General features: G+C 35.8%; 3 protein-coding genes across 5 annotated transcripts; 2 read left to right on the plus strand and 1 right to left on the minus strand.

Annotated features, from left to right (window-relative positions):
- Positions 1-1,186: 1,186 nt before the first annotated feature.
- Positions 1,187-9,307, plus strand: LOC104225979 (uncharacterized). 3 transcript variants are annotated; one of them, XR_710719.2, is made up of 5 exons: positions 1,202-1,421; positions 5,973-6,088; positions 7,314-8,052; positions 8,306-8,365; positions 8,901-9,307. XR_710719.2 is itself a non-coding variant. In XM_009777857.2 (3 exons), the coding sequence occupies exons 1-3, from the start codon at positions 1,296-1,298 to the stop codon at positions 7,879-7,881; spliced, it is 810 nt and encodes a 269-aa protein (XP_009776159.1). In that variant the 5' UTR covers positions 1,187-1,295; the 3' UTR covers positions 7,882-8,291. The 3 variants fall into 3 exon arrangements, 1 of the variants encoding a protein (XP_009776159.1); XR_710718.2 differs by having other exon boundaries at positions 8,306-9,307; XM_009777857.2 differs by lacking the exons at positions 8,306-8,365; positions 8,901-9,307 and having other exon boundaries at positions 1,187-1,421; positions 7,314-8,291.
- Positions 9,308-14,267: 4,960 nt separating this feature from the next.
- Positions 14,268-17,058, plus strand: LOC104225978 (subtilisin-like protease). The gene has a single exon (XM_009777856.2). The coding sequence runs from the start codon at positions 14,696-14,698 to the stop codon at positions 16,928-16,930; it is 2,235 nt and encodes a 744-aa protein (XP_009776158.2). The 5' UTR covers positions 14,268-14,695; the 3' UTR covers positions 16,931-17,058.
- Positions 17,059-18,072: 1,014 nt separating this feature from the next.
- LOC104225977 (subtilisin-like protease) lies at positions 18,073-20,880 on the minus strand. The gene has a single exon (XM_009777855.2). The coding sequence runs from the start codon at positions 20,685-20,687 to the stop codon at positions 18,441-18,443; it is 2,247 nt and encodes a 748-aa protein (XP_009776157.1). The 5' UTR covers positions 20,688-20,880; the 3' UTR covers positions 18,073-18,440.

The raw sequence follows: 20,880 nt of genomic DNA on the forward strand, positions 1-20,880 counted from the left end.
TTTTATTCTTTTTGAGAGCATTTTTTTTATTGATAAAGATTTTTTATTTGTAGTTTATGGTTTGGAAGTTATTCCAAATAGGTCAACAACATACACAATGATCCAAAAAGTCATTGTGATGATTATGAAATTGGAATGATGACCATGAGAAATTATTGCACAACTCTCAACAGAAGCAAAAAAGTTTGGGGCTTTTTAAAAAAAATATTTCTACACCGCAGTAAACCAAGAGTTGAACGATATTTTTATCGATTAAAGGATATATATATATATATATTAGGTAAACCAAGAGTTAAAAATATTAGGTGATTTTTTTCCATCTATCCTAACCTTGATGGATAGAGTTACCTAATAACTGTTGTTGGTGGGAGATGACAGTTATCCTGTTGAATATCAAAGATTTCAAAATCGAGCCTATGAGAATTGAGCTCACTGAGAGTGAAGAAAGGTTTAGAAGTACCCAAACTAGTAACAAGAGGCGTGGCGAGATAGATTGACATCTCTCAATATAGCCCTCTATGAGTTAACTTGGCGCGAATTAGTGCTGAGATGGATTGACATTTCTCAAGATAACCCGAGATTTTCAAGTGGAGCACTCAGAACTAACAGGCTTGGAGTGAGCCTTTTATCTCCCTCTATGAGTTAATTTGGCGCGGATCAGAATTAGTCGACGTGAAATTCAAATTAATAGGATGACTAAACACGGAATGACTAAATTAAAAAAAGAAAAAGAAAAACAAGGTAATTTAGGCTTAGCAGACCCAACTTAAAGCCTATTTTTTTTTTTGTCTTTTTAACAGCGCGACACCATCTGTCCAAATCTTATAGCCCGTTTGGCCAAGCTGCAAAAATCAGCATATTTTGAGAAATGTTTTTTCTCAAAAGTAATTTGGTGAGAAGCAATTTGTATTTGACTAATTAATTTGAAAAGCAATTTAGAGCAATAATTAGTGTTTGACCAAGCTTTAAAAAACTACTTCTAAGTGTATTTTTTTCAAAAGTGCTTTTCAAAAAAGTGTTTTGGGAGAGAAACTACTTTTTATGCTTTTTTCCAAAAGTTTTTTTTTTCTTTCAAAAGCTTGGCCAAACACTTTAAGTTTTTTTTAAAAAAATATTTTTGACCCAAAAAAAACTGCTTTTGTTTCAAAAAAACTCGGCAAAATAGGCTATTAATCACTGTTTCCTCCTCTTCAAAAATCGGCTCAACAATTTAAAAAAATAATATTTTCCCTTATTCCAAAATTCTATATCCAATATATACTTATAGATTTGCCTTTTAGCTCTGCAACTCAACAATGGAGAATAATAGCAATGGAACGAATGGGAAAAGAATTAGAGCTGAAGATGTGATATGTAAGCTCAAAGACGACGGTGATTTCGATAAACTTCGCCTCAAAATTCTACGCAAAATCAAAGAAAACGTCAGTATTTTGCTTTTTCTTCTTTTATTATAGCTTTTAGGGTTTCTCATTGGGCTAACCTATTTATTTATCTCCGGTTTCTGTATTGTTATACTTGTTTAGGGTTTAAGTTATATACATTGATAGAGTACAACAATAATGACATACCCAATGTAATCCCACAAGTAGGGTATAGGGAGCGTATTGAGTATGCACTCTTTACCCCTACATGTAATAGAGTGATAATGTAATAAATTTTTCACACTATCATGTAATTTAACCTATTATATCATGTTACTAACATTTATTCTGGATTACCAATTAATGCTATTTAATAGAGTAAGTGACCTGATTGTGTACATAGAATTAAACTATTAAACATATGAGTTTAAGTTCTATGCACCGATGAGATAAAACATATTTTGAAGGTCACTTAAAATATAATGGCAGGATTCTTTTTAATAGCATTGATTGGTAATCTAGAATAATTGGTAAGTTAACTTGCTATAATAGGTTAAAGAGTTTAAGTTATATATACCAATGTAAGGAATTTATCAGCTCACCTTTACCTGTTGTAGCAGATAGTCCGTAGTCTGTCTTTTAAAAAAAAATAACAAATCCTATATTTAAGGAGGCTGGCTTACCTGTAAAAATATCCGTTGGTTGAACTGATAATGTTCTTTACAGTGCTGATGTACATAACTTAAACTCAAAAAGAAAATATAAGAATGCTACATATGTGATTTGAATTAAAAAATTATTATTACAACAAAAGGAGTTTGTTCTTCCCCTATTTGCGCAGTATAACTTCCCCATTAATTGCATGTGGCTCTGGCCTTTGGCACTGATTGGACATTGGAGATCAATTTTAGGATTTAAGTTATATACCCGGAAGGTGAGGTATGTAATTTATTTGGGGAAGGCGCCTCCTAAAGAGAAACATGGGTGTTCAAAAGTAGGCTCAAGCTAAGATTCTGCTCAGTAGAATGGTATAGCCGACCTGACAATGAGACCAACAGATGGAAGCAAAAGTTGATCATGGTGATCCGGGTGTCAATTGATCAAAATTCAAAGAGTCAATGGACTTTAAAGAATTGTTACACTGTAAGTGAAATTTAACCTAACCCATACCTATGTTGCTCGGACTATCCGAAATTATCGCCGGTTGCGTGTCAGAACCTCCAAAAGTAGTGTAGTTTCGGAGGATCTTACACAGGTGTGACATCATTTTGGAGAGTCCGCAACATAGACCCATACTATCTGGTTTACCAATTTTCTAACCCTTTTTCTAGGTTACACATCCACTCTTAAACTAGACTGCTATTTGCAATTGGTTTTTAAGTAACTTACAGGTCCATTATCAGCGTATAAACGTTAAAACTCTAATTATGTAGTGCACGTCCTACATACATGTTTATGCTTGTTTCGGCTTTCATTTGGAGGCTTAACATCATTGAAAAACAAAAATATGCTTCTTTTTAGTTTAGAACTGTAGAAGTACAGATAACGTCGGTTAAAGATTCAATAAGGACTTTGCCGGATGCAGAAGATCTGAAAACCCAACATATTCCTTGGTTGATTTTTGTTACTAGACTTACTGGCAGGATTTATTGGCATGTTAAACCTGGCCAGGCCTTTACTTAAAAGCTCTTCTAACTCCATATGAATTTCCATGGGAACTCTTGACTTCCATTGCATCCAAGGAAAAATTTGTGAAACGGAACTAATTGTATACAGTCAATCAGCGAGCCTTTCCAAAGTTCTGATGTCTTCTCTTTTGCCTAAAGAATACCTTGAATATTAATCTACTTGGATTGCTAGTTAAGCCAGGTCAGTAGAAGCTTGCGCGCTGAGCTTTAATTAGGGCTGGGTTTTAAATCAGTATGAGTTGAGTTGAGTGTGAAGTAAATTCAGATCAATTTTGATTGAAGGCACAAGTTCAGGTTGAACTCTCTTAGAGTAAGGATCTTTAGTGGTTCTTTTTCCAACCCTACAACAATGTCTTGTAACAGCCCACCTATGAAAGGTCTGGACTTTACTTTTGTGAAATATGGGTATAAGTAATTCCCTTGAGCCGAAGGTCTATCGGAAACAACTCTCTACCTTCGCGAGGTAGGGGTAAGGTTTGCGTACACATTACCCTCCCCAACCCCACACTATGGGAATATACCAGGTATGTTGTTGTTGGGTATAAGTAATTAAATTTTTTTGACGAGACTTGCAGTTTTGATTGCATTCGTTCTATTGTTTGATTTACCCTGGCAGTTGTTAGTTATATTTGGGCTTAGCAATGAAGCCTGGACTTTTAGGCTAGAGAAGAGCTGTAAAAGGTAAAACTGACTTGGTGCCCCACAATTTTTTCGTTATATTATGTTTGTTTTCTGTCGAGAACCAATCTCTTTTTTTCCAATTAATGTCAAAACTTTTAACCTTCCACAAAGGCGCACCTTTTGAAGAGCTGTGCACATTTTTATACACAGTTAGAAGCTAAGCAAAATTACATCACACTAGCATTACGTTGAACATGGACATGGACCTGGCATGAAAATTTTGAAAAATTATGGGGGCTTGACATGTATTGGAGATGATGTTATATCGGTATATGGTCTACACGTAAAACTAGAACTGTACTAACTACCAGTTCTTACCTAAAAAAATATAAAAATTAGATTAGTAACTAATTAACTATAAACTAAAGGCATAAGGGACAAACTTTATTAGCTTCAGGGGTCCAACATCATAAAGAATCTATTAAGTGACATCATAATGAACATCGAGGAATCACCTAATAAAGTGCTTGCTAGTACAAAAAAATCACACTCCAAAATGTCTAGTTCCAATAATTCAAGTTTAAAACGTAATATCTGGGACTTAACTGTATTATTGTTGTACATGAATTAATGTGGTGTCAAACTTGATTAAATTTGATGTTGGTGCTTCCTAATGTTTGCAATGGGGCACGGGGGCAGAGAAAATTTCACTGTTAGTTTCCCAAAGCATAACATATCTGCCTAAGCTTGGTAAAAATAAAATCTTCATGCTCATTGTTGAAGACATAATTAAGTAAATAAAAATATGTTCTCTCTAACAGCTTAAGCTTTTAGATGAGATGATTACACACTTCAACATGGTATTAGAGCAGGCTGAGGTCCTGGAGTCTCACCGCTATCCAATATCAAAAAGAATTTTCATGTGCTTGGCTCATCAAAAAGAATCAAGCCCGCACGTACGGGGGTGGGGGTGAGGGTGGGGGTGTTGAAGACATAATTAAGTAAATAAAAGTGTTTTCTGTCTAACAATTTAAGTTTTTAGATGAGATAGTTACACACTTCAACACTCATTATCATTTAAAACTTCGTTTCTGCTAGAGCGGAACAGTTATTTTCTCATAGAAAACTTGAGAACAACGTACTATTCATGATAAAGTTAAAACGTCTTTCTTGCCTTTGGTATATCTCTATATACAAGAAGATCAAAGAGAAGCTCCTTTTACACATTGAAGGTAAACGATGCATTTCTGTTTTGAAGTTATGTGATTATCTACTTACTACAAGGGTATGAGAGGCTAGTTAATTTATTTAATTATAAGAAAAGGGGACCTTATCTATATACTTTAATCCGGTGTTTAAAGACATAGGAAGCACGGATACCAAAATTTGTAGTTGTCTAGTTCAAGTGTTAGTCAAGTTCATCTAGCTGCAAATTGAGAAGCAAGATAAGCATAATTCATTAAAGAATATGATGAGTGTTTTCTATCAAATTCTGAAATCTCCTTTAGTATATTAAGCTACTCCAACTGATTCTTTTATGCTAAATGACCATTTTATGTTAAGTTTAGAATCAACGAAATTGATGAAATGCTATCTACATCATTTAACATCTTTTAATAGGTTAACGCCAAATATATTGTTAATAAATTTATGCTTTATTCGTGTCCCGTCACATTTACTTTTGAAGGTTCTTGTCTCCTACTTACTATGTTAGTGTTAAACATATGATGACGGTTATTACATTACCTTCTCACTAATATGATGAGTGGTTCACCCAAAAAACCATTTGCTTTAAAGTGAAATTGCTTATAAAGTGGTATTTTTGTTTTGGGGCAAAAACATCGTGCGCATTGCACTTTTTTCTATCCATTCCTCATTTATCTTTGATACATTTTCTTAAAGGGCATGTTAGGGCTTAGTTTGAGGCAGGTCGAATTATTTGTTTTAAGGGCTTATTAAGTTTTATTGAACTATCTTCTCAAAGATGCCAATTATCTTGAGCCAACATCTCCAGCACTGGGGCTCTGCTTTATTGCGTGTGTTTTATTCAAGATATTAGAAACTAAAGGTACGATTTGAGTTAACTAAAAATTCAACATGCATGAACTTCCTTTTTTTTTTTTGGGGGCACTTTGCAATATCCACAATGTAGGTGGATTTGTTGTATGTCATTTCTTTTGGCTTTTGGGTATGTCGTGTTTTTACTTTATGTTCAGAAAAAGAAAAGGACAAGAATGAGGCTATTACACTTTTAAGTTTATATATGCTCCAAGTTGTCTGAAATTATTGTGTTTTGCTTCAGGAAGAGTTGCGGAATAGCATAATAGCCACTGTGAAAGAATCAGCAGCACTTAACCGTCCAGGTGCAGAAAATATGAAACCAAGGCAACTGTCGGATGCTATATATCAAGAAGTTGGGTAGGTCATATTTCAATTTTTTTAATGGTTTTTATTTTGCTCTTTAAGACACTAGAAGCACCTAAACACTGAATTCATTCCTAAGCTCTGACCCCCCCCCCCCCCCCAAACACACACACACACACATTTTCTAAATTGGTATCTTCAACTAGGTTCCATTTCTTTATGTTTTCACTAGCTTAGAACCTGTTCGATTCGAATACCTTTAGAATGACTGTGTCCTCCAAACTTGTGTTCAGATAACAAATAAAATAATACATGCGTGAATGCTTTGAATAGGTTAATACACAGTTGTGTTTACTTTCTTTGATACATAAGTACTAGTATTTATGGGAGGGGGAGGTTTTTTATATTTAAACTTGTCTATTTTATTGAATTTAGAAGTATTCTATATTTTTCTGGAAAATATGAAAAGAAGATAGATGAGAAAAACTTAGCAAAGAAAAATATCTGGTGTTACATATTTAAGCACTTAAGCATGTGTTTTTATTTTTATAATTTATTTCCTTGTCTATTCTATACTCGTTCTTGTTTCCCTCTAGGCTGATTTTCGTCTCATAAATGAGCTCTTTCTTGATCCTTTTTAGGCTGTAATTTTCATGAAATTCAAAATGTGACTAGGTTCGGCCTACTTCAAGAATTGAAGGGTTTATTTGGCTTTTGAAAGCTTTTTTTTTTCCAAGTCAAAATATGAATATTCTACCCTTGTCCCAAACAAACTTTCACGTCTAACTTGGCATGAAAATTAAGGGACAGTTGAAGTTGTCTATAGCTTAGTTCTAAGTGAAAAGCTGATGTTGGGCATATAAAGAGAAATAGGTCGATTAAGTGGTAAAAAGTTCTGCCTCGTTATTGTTTATTGCTATAGGATAATCAATAGAAGTTTCTTTTCTGGAGACTGGAAATTGTTTTGACATGTTCTAACACAATCTGGGCATTCAATTTGGTATTGAGGGAGTAATTGTTTATTAATAAAATAAAAAGTAAATTTTATGAGTGCAACATAAATGTTGGGGGAAGGGGGGAATTAATAAAGATAGAAATAAGTTACAGGGGGCTAAGTGACGAATTACTGAAAGCTCAATTGCTTGTAGCCCCTTTCCCTTTCACTCCAGAAGCGAATCATAACCTTGCATCTCAACTAATGATATGGAAAGTTAATCTATTACTTGATATAGGGTTTTCACATGCTACATTTTTAACCTGCTTTGGTTATGAACTATAGGGACAAAGTCATGGGTAAAATTTCAGAAGATTTATGGAATACCATCAGAACTGGTGACGGCATTCAAACTGAGATAACCCAAACTGTTCAATCAGTTTACAATAAGTTATTGTACCCACAACTAAATGAAGCTGGTGAATCATCCTCTCATTCAGAATTGCAGCCTGCTCCGAATGGCATTGAAACTAACGGACATAGTGCTGCGTCAGACAGTGTTATTGATGCCACAGTTTCTGTTGATGCGGAGCCAAATGAACCTCCTGGTTTTGCCCGATTAGGTTCAGACCGGAACAGCAAAAGTAACTGTTCAAATCAGATCAACAAAAGTAACCATAAGGAATCACCCAAAGAGAAGTCAGGAGTTCCTGTTCCTGCTGATGGAAAAGCCAGAGAAACTAATACTGAGTCGGAGACGAATTGCGCCCCCGAACTATTCGGCGCCCCCGAACTTTTGGTGCCTGACAGTATGGATGTGGATGCACCACCTGGGTTTGCTATTGTCACGAAGGAGAAGAATCTAGATGATGTTGATGATGAAGATCCTGACGTGCCTCCAGGATTTGGCTGATCGCTTATTAATTTATTATACTTCTAGTTATATTTTTTGGAAAAGGTTAGCCGATTCAGTTGGTCATTGTCGTATCAAGTTCAAACAGCTCGTGTTGACACTTACAGAGAGTACTTTACGTTGACTGCGCCGGCTAGCAGCTCATGACTTCTCTTTCTTCAATTTCCCAAGGTTAGAAGCCTTAACTATGTCACTTGTGTATGATCTTGGATTAAAGATTAGTAAGAGGCTTCAAGTATGAGCGTTGTAGATGACATGATGTCTTGGTGTACGATCTAGTATAAACTAAGTTAATTTGTTGGTTCTCCAGATGTTAACTTTAATATTACTTCCTAACCTGTACAAAGACCACCTTTTTTGCCTTTGCGTTTTGCCTTTTAAATGTTATTTCTTTAGCTGGGTTTGTTTTTTCCAAAATTTCTAGGAATTGATGCTGTGGATTGGACGAAGGAAAAATTAGTTGCTCACACCAATTGGCAAGAAGGTATCCTTTGTAAATGCATTTGCGTGATTTATTAAGCAATTTATTTTTTCCTCTTGGTTAAAAAGATACTGCATTATGCCCCGGTGAGGTGCCACTTTTCTCTTACGGATAATTATACTAGATATGGCACAAATACTATTCTTGCACTTGTCTCCTGTGATAGTCCGAAACATTTACACAGTAAATCTTTGTAGGAGCAATGTATGTTAAAGCTGCATTGTTAAACTTAGAGAGAACACTTCTATTTACTTAATAATATCGCCGACATGCTACGTGAGAGCTTGATTCTTTTTGATGGTCCAAGGACATGGAAGTTCTTTGATGAAGGGTGGCAGTGAGATTTAAACTTAAAGACCTCTATGTGTTTTGGTACAAATTGTGTGACCGCCTCATGTCTTAAAAGCTTAAACTGTCGGAAAGGACACACTTCTGGTTACTTAATTATATCATTCAGTATATACTTTCTCTTTTGTTCTGTTCCTTGCTACATGAGGTGATGACATTTTATTGACTAATTAAGTCTATGGATATGCAGGTATATAACACTAACTTTAGGTACAGGATGTGTTATTTATTGTTTTTAGAAATTCAAACATGATGGTTGGAATTCGAAATTTGGTTCGTTTGTCTAAACACTCTTGTAATATGATTCGATTTTTTGTGGCATGGAAAGTTAGGCTTTTTCGAAGGTCTATCGGAAACAGCCTCTCTACCCCGACAAGGTTCTACCCCTACAAGGTAGGGGTAAGGTCTGCGTACACACTACTCTCCCCCGACTCCACTTATGTGATTACGGTGGGTATGTTGCCGTTGGAAAGTTAGGCTTTTGCAATTACTTGATCTATTTTTAGTTTTGGCAGTTTCATTAAAGCATTGTATTACCATTTTAGTTGTTAATGAAATAACTGTCATTTAATTGTGTTACTAGGTGTATTTTTCTCATGTGGAACTAGTCAGCTTAGCACTATACCTAGATTTACTCAATTTTGAAATGTTACAAATTTCAGACTAAAATAAAACAAATTATTATGAAATTAAATGTAACCTGATCTAATATACTGCTTTCTCATCCAAACTGCTTTTAGTCTTTCAAGATTATGAATACTGTGTTAGCATTCAAATTATAACAATTCCAATTCCAATCTATGAGGAAAATCTATAAAAAACAGGTACCATCACTGCATTGCGTCAATCAAGCACTTCAAAATATTATTTCTTATATTCAGAAGGAGAATGTCAGCATCAAGACTGACTGATTTGAACTCTAGTCATTTCGGCCAAGGTATGTTTTAGCGGTCAATGAAACAGGATGCTACCTTCTCCGGACCCCACTAAGTGGGATTATACTGGGTTGTTGTTGTTGTTGGTCAATGAAACAAGAGAGGTCATTGGAGATTAGAGTTCAAATCAGTCTAAGTCTTGATGGACAAGAGTTACCCGATAGGTGCGTCGGTGGGAATAGTTGTATTGGTGGTAGTAGCAGATGCACGATGAATTAGTTGAGGTACGATACAAACTTTTCCCGACACCATCCTTATCCGGAAAAGGGAGGTTGATGCGTGATAGAAAGGGTCAAGAAAAAGACTAACGAGGATCTTGGAGGATGGATTTATTTCAATTTAGATGGATATTTTAACTTTTCATTACTGCTGTGGTTATGGTTATCTTAGTCGAGAGTCTATCAGAAACAATCGCACACACTATCCTCCTTAAACTCTATCTGTAATATTATATTGAGTTTGTTGTTGTTGTACGAACACTTTAACATGTTTGCTCTAGTGGGAATTCAAAAGAGTTTAGTATTTAATAGGATATAGGGCATGCCAATAATAACAGAGACCAACTCCTACATCAAATAAGTAAATAAAGTAATATCCACATGGTCCATGTCTTATATACAAAGAAATTAAAGTACCCAACTTTATATAGTTATTATAATATGAAGAGAAGAAAGCATGCTGAATTAGCCTTGCCTTATTTAGTGCCATTATTAACTTCTTTTTTTTCTGACGCAGGTACGTAACTTTATACACTACAACTTCATAAAAATAAAAAAATAATCTTAAAGGTAAACCACTTTCAATTAGAAAAAGAAAAAGTAGAGTCATTTCCTTCTTATTTAATATCAACGCAACATTCTAAAGATTTCATCTTAAAAAGGATTTTCCTTAGATCCAACTCTTCCACAATTCGATGAGGTCAAATTAGGCTGGCCATAAACACAATACAGGTTAGCACATTGAGAGAGGGCAGCCTAGTACACTAAGCTTTCGTTATGCGCGGGATTCGGGGAAGGTCGGACCTAGGGGCGTACATAGGCCGGGTTGGTTCGGATTTTACAATTATCAAACCAAACTAATTGTGTCGGGTTATTAAATCTAAAGACCAAACCAAACCAATAAAGCTCGGGTTTTTCAATCTCGTTTTCTCTCGGATTTTCGGGTTATTCGGATTTTTTCAGGTTTTTTTTCCCGGTAAAATCTTCGTAGAACAAAACATATAATGTATGCTCAAAATATTTCTTTAATCCTAGTAAGATACAATTATATAAAGTATTTTCCAAAAATAATACAAAATATGAGATGTGTCGTGGCATTATCCTAAAATATTCAACAATAAAGATAATAAAATTATGTAATATAAATATTGCTAATTAAAAAGCCATAATAAAAATAAACATAATCTAAAAGTACCAAGTCATGCTAAAATAAATAGACTAATAAGGGAGTATTAATTACATGATTAAACGCTAAAGAAAAATAGAAATAGGTTATGCATTTTTATCTAAATTATTGCAAAACAAAAAAGAGATATTCAATACATTCCCGTTCGTAATATTAAATTGAATGTCTTTTGTTAGCATTAGTATTGATTTGATTTTAGTTTGGGCTTTTGTTTGCATTATTTAATTTACTAATATTAATGGCTAAGCAGTCAAAAGTTCTAAGTCCAATCTTGAAATAATACCTTAAAAGATAAAATTATGAATTTTTTAAGAAATATTTATAAATTACATCACAATAAGTATATTTATATATTAAATATATCTAAAATTTCTATATATATAATATCGGGTTGGTTTGGTTTCGGTTTGACTTTCTTTAGTTAAAACCAAACCAAACCAATTATGGTCGGGTTTTTTTTCCAGCACAAACCAAATCAAACCAAACCATAGTCGGGTTTTTTTTTCTCGGTTTGACTGGGATTATCGGGTTGGTGCGATTTGTCGGTTTCTTTTGTACACCCCTAGTCGGACCACAATGGTCTATTGTATACAACCTTACATTGTATTTCTGCAAGAGTCTGTTTTCACGTTTCGAACCTGTGACCTCCTGGTCATATGATAGCAACTTTACCAATTATGCCAAGGCTCCCCTACGGGTTAGCACACTACTCTGCAAAAATCAATCCCAATGATTCTCTCTTCAATTAAGTGAATTTCACATGGAGTTTAAATTACTTATACTTATAGTGTAAATTTCTTTTTACCTATCAAATCATTTAAAAGATAACTGGAAAATAAAGTCGACCAGTCTATTGCAACATCTTAAATTAAACAGTATAGTGTAAGGGTGTACAAACCGAATCGAAAAATCACATCAACCCAAAAAACCAAAGCAAACCAATTAAAAACCCGACTAGGTTTGGTATTGAGTAAAAAAACTCGAACCAAACCGACATATAAATATATAATGTTTATATATACTTTTAAGGTTTTATAATAGAATTTTATTTAAAAAATCTCGAGAAATATTTGAGATTGTCTTGCGAGATATAATATTTAAGAGTATATGAAGTGCTCCATATTTATTAACCTTAAATAATGGGTTGTATGATCATTTTCTCATCAAGTGTTACTGGAATGCGTTTATCTCTGTGTTCGTCCATATTCATATCATATGTTAAGATCTACTAAATTGTTATATCTTTTTTGAATGTGAAGTGATTATTATTATTTAGGTATCATATTGATTTTTATATTTAATTACTAAATCCGGTAAACCTTGAAAGTGTACAGAACGAGATATTATTGTCAGACGACTAAAAGAATAACTATTATGTGTTACTAAGAAAATTCTCTCATAAGAATATTTTAATAGAAATATGTTTGTCAATTTCTTATATTTTTACTAAACATATAATTATTTATAAAAAATTTAACAAAGTAAGATTGAAATAATATTTAACTAACAAAAAATTCGAAAAACTCGAAAAATTCAACAAAATCGAACCAATCCAAACCGACAAAACCAAACCAATCCGGTTCATATAATAGTATAGTGTATGTAAGCAAAATCCTTTCATATGCGCTCTAACAGTCTAACTACTAAGCGAATGATAAGAATTTCAAATTTCACTCCTGAAGCGATTTTATAAATAAAAAAAAGAGTGTTAATATTAGAAAATTTATTAATATTTTATGCAGCATGTCTGCCAAAACTAACCAAAAATCAAATATTCAAGTTGAAACTGTCACCCTTCACGGAATAATGCAAATTCAAATATAATAACAATTTCAATCTTGTTAGTAAAATTTTGGTCATCCCAAGAGGACAAATAAGAGAAATCAAGTTTTGGCATAGGGTCATTAAGAATAATCAATTATAGTAAAGATCTACCTCAAACGAGATAGGGGTAAGATCCGCATCTACCCACCCTCCCAAGACTCCACTTATGAGATCATACTGTATATGTTGTCGCAATAAAGATTTCAAATAAAATCAGATTTTTTTTTTTTTTTTTTTTAAAATTACATCAGGGAAGGGAGAGGGGGGGAAAGCTGTTAGGCTTAGCAGACCAGACCCAACTTAAAGCTTACTTTTTGTCTTCTTAATTGTGACCTAAATTAAGAAGAGGCGATGTGTGTTCTAGTGGTTAATGAAGTGGCAAAATTATGAAAGATTAGCCGAAACAAAATATAGTAATAGACGATTCTTCTCAATCTATCTAAATTTTGGTGGACAAAGTAACGTAATACCTTTGTTGGTGAAAAATAACATGTGTCTCGGAGACTAGTCGAGACGCTTTGATGGACAAAGTTAGACGCGACCCGAGCACTACTTTATGATCCCAAAAGAAAAAGGAAACAAGAGGTTGACGCTGGAAAAAAGAGTCAAGAATGAAAGAAACATAAAGAGTAGTGAGGTTCTTGGAATTCAAAAGAGTTAAGCATGCCAATAATGACACAGGCCAACTCCAACTTTTAATAAGTGAACAAAATAATATCCACATGGTACATGTTATTTACAGAGAAATTAAAGTTCCCAACTTAGATCGTTATAATATGCATAGAAAGGGAAAGCATGGCTGAATTGTCCTGGTCCTTCATTTCTTTTAGTGCCATTACCACCTCTTTTTGACATAGTGAATAACTTCACCTTTTTCTTTTGGTTTCCACATATCTGCTATGGGGTTCGACTAATCGGTCTTTGTGACCGGACGTCCTACTTTGTGAGTGCCCGTAAAAGCAGTGGCAGAGCCACCTTACAGGAAGGGGTATTAAATGACACCTCTTCGCGGGAAAAATACACTGTGTAGGTAGGTAAAAAAAATGTTTATATGTATATATACTATGTGTTGACTCCCCTTAATTTTCTGGTATGTTTACTTTTATATATTTTGACACCTTTAATAAAAATTCTGGCTCCGCCACTGGCGCTCCCTACTCAAAGGCGATTCTATACTCAAGACTCGAAGCTGAAACCTCTTATTAAGGATAAAAGAGTACTTGCTACTCCACCGCAACTTTATCCAAAAAGAAAAGATAAGCTTAAAGGTAAACCACTTTCATTTAGAAAAAGAAAAAGTAGAGTGATCTATTTTTTTCTTTTAATCCCAATGGACCATTAGAAGTAGTAGATAAAGATTAATGCTCAATTATGCATTAATTCCAAGAAAGTTGTGATCGGCTATATAAATTTTTATTGTCTACGTCGCTCCATATATTGTGAAGAGATCAAAATTGGCTGGCTGCAAACATAATACAGGTTTGTAGATGGTGATTAAGAATAATCAATTATATAGGAAAGAGTTCAACAATACTTGTTTACATCAGTGTCTTTTTCTTTTCCTGCTTTACTTGAGTCTTCCATTAACTTTGTTTGTTCTTCTCATAATGGTATTCATTTTTCAACACAATAATGATATAATCAACATGAGGTGCTTTATGTGAATTAATAATTGAAAAAATCTTCCAGAGTGTTGACTGTTGAATCAGTCAAAATTAAAGGGCCAAAGCACTATATATACTACTAGTTATTTAAAGAATTTCAAGTATCAACTGTACTTCAGAACAACAAGAAATTAGAGTTCTTTTAGCCCATTGCAGCCATGAAATTCTTGAAAATCTTTCTTCTTTTTTGCATGGTTAGCTATTTTCCATGGCCAACTATTCAGAGCCCTTTAGATACTTATATAGTTCAAGTTGAATCACAAGAAAGCCAAATTTCCACTCAATCTTTATCAGATCAGGATCTTGAGAGCTGGTACCGATCTTTTTTGCCAAATACGATAGCAATCACACGCTCAAATGACGAAGAAGGACCACGTTTAGTGTATTCATATCGCAACGTGATGAAAGGCTTTGCAGCAAGATTATCAGCAGAGCATGTTAAAGAAATGGAGAAGAAACCAGGCTTTGTATCTGCATGGCCTGAGAGGATAATGTCTTTACACACTACCCATACTCCAAGTTTTCTTGGATTGCAGCAGCATATGGGCTTATGGAAAGATTCAAACTATGGAAATGGTGTGATCATTGGAGTCTTGGACACTGGCATTTCGCCTGACCATCCTTCATTTAGCGACGAAGGGATGCTTCCTCCGCCTGCTAAGTGGAAGGGCAAGTGTGAATCAAATTTCACTACAAAGTGTAACAACAAGCTCATTGGTGCGAGGTCCTACATACAAGAAGATCGCTCGCCAATAGATGATGATGGACATGGCACCCACACAGCCAGCACTGCTGCTGGAGGTTTTGTGCAAGGTGCCAATGTATATGGGAATGCTAAAGGTACTGCAGTTGGGGTTGCCCCTCTTGCACACTTGGCTATTTATAAGGTTTGTGACTCTTCTGGTTGCGCTGACAGTGAAATTTTAGCTGCCATGGATGCAGCTATTGATGATGGTGTCGATATCCTGTCCCTTTCCCTTGGTGGATTTAGTAGTCCCTTGCATAGTGATCCCATTGCACTCGGTGCATATAGTGCGACAGAAAGAGGCATTCTTGTAAGTTGTTCTGCCGGCAATGAAGGTCCATACAATAGCTCTACTTCAAATGAAGCCCCATGGATTCTGACAGTAGGTGCAAGCACTCTCGACAGGAAAATTAAGGCTACTGTTAAGCTTGGAAACAAAAAGGAATTCGAGGGCGAATCAACTTTTCATCCAAAGTCTCCCAATGTAACATTTTTCCCTCTATTTGATCCTGCAAAGAATGCAAGTGATTTTGACAGCCCTTATTGCGGAACAGGTACACTGACTGACCCTGCTATTAGAGGCAAAATAGTTTTGTGTATGGCAGGTGGTGGTTATACAAGGATTGGAAAAGGACAAGCAGTAAAGGATGCTGGAGGTGTTGGCATGATCATCTACAATGGGCTAGAATATGGTGTTACTACGTTAGCCGATGCTCATGTCCTTCCTGCCCTGGATGTTACTTATGCTGATGGAATGAAAATTCTTGACTATATGAATTCAACAGAGAAACCAGTAGCTAGAATTACGTTTCAAGGAACGATAATCGGAGATAGAAATGCACCAATGGTTGCTTCATTTTCTTCTCGAGGACCAAGCATGGCTAGTCCTGGAATCTTGAAGCCTGACATTATTGGTCCTGGTGTTAACATTCTTGCTGCATGGCCTGCTTCTGTAGAGAACAACACAAACTCAAAATCTACCTTCAATATTATTTCTGGCACCTCCATGTCTTGTCCTCACCTCAGTGGAGTTGCAGCATTGCTAAAAAGCGCACACCCTACTTGGTCTCCTGCAGCTATTAAATCAGCAATCATGACAACTGCTGATACAGTAAACCTCGCCAACAATCCCATCTTAGACGAAAGGCTCCTTCCTGCTAATATCTTTGCCGTTGGTTCAGGACATGTCAATCCATCAAGAGCAAATGATCCGGGACTAATTTATGACACCCCATTCGACGACTACTTACCTTATTTGTGTGGTTTGAATTACACAAATCGACAGGTAGGAAACCTTCTACAACGCAAGATCAATTGCTCGGAAGTGAAAAGTATTCCTGAAGCACAACTAAATTATCCGTCATTTTCCATCACACTGGGAACAAATACTCACACATATACTAGAACAGTAACCAATGTTGGCGATGCTAAATCATCTTACAATGTAGAGATAGTTTCACCACGAGGAGTTTCCGTGATGGTTAAGCCCTCTACTCTAACATTCTCCGAGTTGAACCAGAAGTTGACATACCAAGTGACCTTTTCCAGAACAGCCAATAGCTCAAACAGTGATGTAGTTGAAGGATTCTTGAAATGGACTAGTAATAGGCACTCTGTACGAAGTCCAATTGCAGTTGTGCTAGTCTAGTAAAACTGCAAGTTTGGATGTCTATTTGCTTTCTCTTTCTAATAATTTCATCCTTTTACAATAAGCATGTGATAATATGTTATTAGATTCTATGATTAGTCTAATTCAAAGGGTCATTTTTAAATGCATTTTGCTTTTCAATCATCTTTTGCTTCAGTCTATAAAAGTTACTGTATCATGAATACATCCCTCTTATAACTTAAACTCTTACTGATGTAATCATACACATTCCATATATAATAGAAATTAATAAGTCATCAATGCATGATAGAGGGTACTTGTTCTTGACTGTAACTTTGTTCAGCTGCCTGTAATCAATACACATTTGCATAATACCGTCTTTCTTCTTCACAAATTGAACTGGAGCACCCCTAGGCGAGACACTCGGTCTAATAAAACCCTTGTCAAGCAACTCTTGAAGTTGTTCCTTTAATTCCTTCATATCCACTGGTGCCATATGATACAGTGCAATAGAGATGGGCTAAGGGCCTGACACCAAGTGAATATCAAAATCGATGTCCCTGTCGGGTGGCATGCCCGGCAAGTCTGCTGGACATACATATGGGAAGTCCCTCACTACCGTAATTGACTCAACGGTAAGAGCATCAACACTAACATCCCTCACGAAGGCCAAATATGTCAAACATCCCTTCTCAAATATCCGTTGAGCCTTCAGATGTGAAATTACCCAACTAGGAACATAATCCAGGGAGCCTCTCCACTTTAACCTAGGCACCCCCGGTATCGCCAACATCACGGTCTTAGCATGACAATCAAGGATAGCGTGCAGCTGTAAATTTGAGTGTGTGATTTTAGAAGACATGGCGTGCAGCTGTAAATTTATATAGGCCTTTAATCCAGAATCTAAGTGCCTGATTAAAAATGCAGAAAGTGTATCCATACTTGAGCCATATTACAAGCACAAATAATTTACTTTTCAAGTAAATGATATCAAACCTTTTGAAATATATATCAAAATTAAAAGAATGTTTCATAAACTAGAACATACAAGTAAATTAGAATCAATATAAATTTGGATGCAGCTAAAGATGAAGGATATAAGCAATCAATTCAATATACAACGAAGTAACTAAAATAAGTCGAAGTATAAAAAATATTACTGACGATTAAGAAAATAGAACTGATGTTGTGAACTTCACATAAACTGAAAAGATGTAGAAAACCATTACAGAAATAAAGTAAAAGAATGAAGTAGAAATATTAGCCCACAGCGAAAAGGAAGTAATAGAAGGGGAGCCTCGGAGTAACAGGAGGTCACGAGTTTGAATCCTGGAAACAACCTCTTGAAGAAATGCAGGGTAATACTGCGTACAATGGACCCTTATAGTCCGACCTTTCCCTGAACCCCGCGCATAGCGGGAGCTTAGTGCACCGGGTTACCCTTACTGAAAAGAAAGTAACACTAGTATAATAGAATGTGGGTGGCTGCACTCATTCAACATTGTCAAACAAACCAGTAAGGCAGACTTATTATTAAAAGGAAAAGAGACTAAAAATCCAATGTTGCAGTTTCTTCTAAGACAACTGCAATTGGATTTCTTACGGAATGCCTATTACTAGTCCATTTCAAGAATCCTTGAACTACACCACTGGTTGAACTATTGGCTGTTCTTGAAAAAGTCACTTGATATGACCTTTTCTGGTTTAACTTCGAGAACTTTAGAATAGAAGGCTTAACAGTCACAGAAACTCCTGGTGGTGAAACTATCTCCACATTGTAAGAAAATTTAGCCTCCCCGACGTTAGTCGCTGTTCTTGTATATGTCTGAGAATGTGTTCCGAATGTGATGGAAAATGAAGGATAATTCAGTTGTGCTTCAGGAATAGTTTTCACTTCCGAGCAATTCACCTTACGTTGTAGAAGGTTTCCAACTTCGCGATTTGTGTAATTCAAACCACACAAATAAGGCAAGTAGTCCTTGAATTTGGTATCATAAACTAGTCCTGGATCATTTGCTCTTGATGGATTGACATGTCCTGCACCAATGGCAAAGATGCTAGCAGGACGGAGCATTTCATCTAAGATAGGATTGTTGGCGAGGTTGACTGTATCAGCAGTTGTCATGATTGCTGATTTAATAGCTGCAGGAGACCAAGTGGGATGTGCGCTTTTAAGCAATGCTGCAACTCCACTGAGGTGAGGACATGACATAGAGGTACCGGAAATTATGTTGAAGGTAGATTTTGTGTTAGTGTTGTTCTCAACAGAAGTAGGCCAAGCAGCAAGAATGTTAACTCCGGGACCAAGAATATCAGGCTTTAAAATTCCGCGAGTAGCTATGCTTGGTCCTCTGGAAGAAAAACCAGCAACAATTGGAGCATTTTTGTCTCCAATAATAGTTCCTTGCAATGTAATACGCGCAATAGATTTTTTTGTTGAGTTCATATACTCAGTGATTTTCATTCCATCATCATAAGTTACATCCATAGCTGGAAGAACATGAGCATCAGCTGATGTCGTAAAACCATCATCTATGCTATTTATTAGAATCATGCCAACACCTCCAGCATCCTGAACTGCTTGTCCTTTTACAATCCTGGAATAACCACCACCTACCATACACAAGACTATTTTGCCTTTAATAGCAGGGTTAGTCAGTGTACCTGTTCCGCAATAAGAACTGTCAAACTCACTTCCATCTAGTGCAGGATCAAACAAAGGGAAGAATTTTGTACTAAAAGCCTTTGGATGAAAGGCGGACTCGCCCTCAAATACTTTCTTGTTCCCGAGCTGAACAGTAGCCTTAATTTTCCTGTCAAGAGTACTTGCTCCTACTGTGAGAATCCATGGTGCTTCATTTAGAACCGAGCTTTCGGATGGACCACTATTACCTGCAGAGCAAACAACAAGAATACCTCTTTGTGTTGCACTATACGCGCCAAGTGCAATCGGATCATTATGGAACGGACTTGTACTTGTACCAAGGGAAAGGGATAAGATATCAACTCCATCATCAATAGCTGCATCCATAGCCGCTAAAATACCACTGTCAGAGCAACCAAAAGAATCGCAAATCTTATAAATGGCAAGATGAGCAAGAGGGGCAATCCCAACTGCAGTGCCATTAGCATTTCCATACACATTAGCACCTTCCACAAAACCTCCAGCAGCAGTACTTGCAGTGTGTGTACCATGTCCATCATCATCTATTGGCGAACCATTGGCTTGAGGAAATGTCCTCGCGCCAATGAGCTTGTTGTTGCATTTCGTACTGAAGTTCGATTCACACTTTCCCTTCCATTTAACAGGCGGAGGAGGCATTCCTTTGTCGCTAAACGAAGGATGATCAGGAAATATCCCACTGTCCAAAACTCCAATAATCACACCTTTTCCATAGTTTGAATCCTTCCACATTCCCATGTTCTGCTGCAATCCAAGAAAACTCGGGGTATGTGTAGTGTGTAAAGACAATATCCTCTCTGGCCATGCATATACAAAGCCTGGTTTCTTCTCCATTTCTTTCACTTCCTCTGCTGATAATCTTGCTGCAAAACCTTTCATCACATTATGATATGAATATATTAACCGCGATTCTTCATTTGAGCTTGTACTTGATATTGTATTTGGCAAAAAAGATTGGTACCAACTCTCAAGATCATGTGATAAAGATTGAGTAGAAATTTTGTTTTCTGGAGATTCAACTTGAACTATGTAAGTCTCTAGGTTGATCTGCATACTAGGCCATAATATACAGCCAAATATGCAGAAAAATATAATGATATTCAGTAATTTCATGGCTGCAAATGAGCTAAAAAATAACTCTAAGTTCTTGATATTTTGAAGTAATACATGAACTACTAATGTATTTAGGAAATTAAAGAAGAGTTTATGCTTTTCATTCTTTGAGGTACTAACATATATAGTTCAATTGCAGTAAATTCTCCTGAATTGTTTAATCAATAGATCTCCTCATGTTTATTGATGTATT

This window comes from Nicotiana sylvestris, chromosome 12 (assembly GCF_000393655.2).
Source record: "Nicotiana sylvestris chromosome 12, ASM39365v2, whole genome shotgun sequence".
Taxonomy (NCBI): Eukaryota; Viridiplantae; Streptophyta; class Magnoliopsida; order Solanales; family Solanaceae; genus Nicotiana; species Nicotiana sylvestris.

Excerpts from the sequence above, each read along its gene's own strand:
- LOC104225978 (XM_009777856.2), top strand. The coding sequence starts at position 14,696 with ATGAAATTCTTGAAAATCTTTCTTCTTTTTTGCATGGTTAGCTATTTT.
- LOC104225977 (XM_009777855.2), bottom strand. The coding sequence starts at position 20,687 with ATGAAATTACTGAATATCATTATATTTTTCTGCATATTTGGCTGTATA.
- LOC104225979 (XM_009777857.2), top strand. The coding sequence starts at position 1,296 with ATGGAGAATAATAGCAATGGAACGAATGGGAAAAGAATTAGAGCTGAA. Across the intron at positions 1,422-5,972 it reads TACGCAAAATCAAAGAAAAC|GAAGAGTTGCGGAATAGCAT; the intron begins GTCAGTATTTTG and ends GTTTTGCTTCAG. Across the intron at positions 6,089-7,313 it reads GCTATATATCAAGAAGTTGG|GGACAAAGTCATGGGTAAAA; the intron begins GTAGGTCATATT and ends TATGAACTATAG.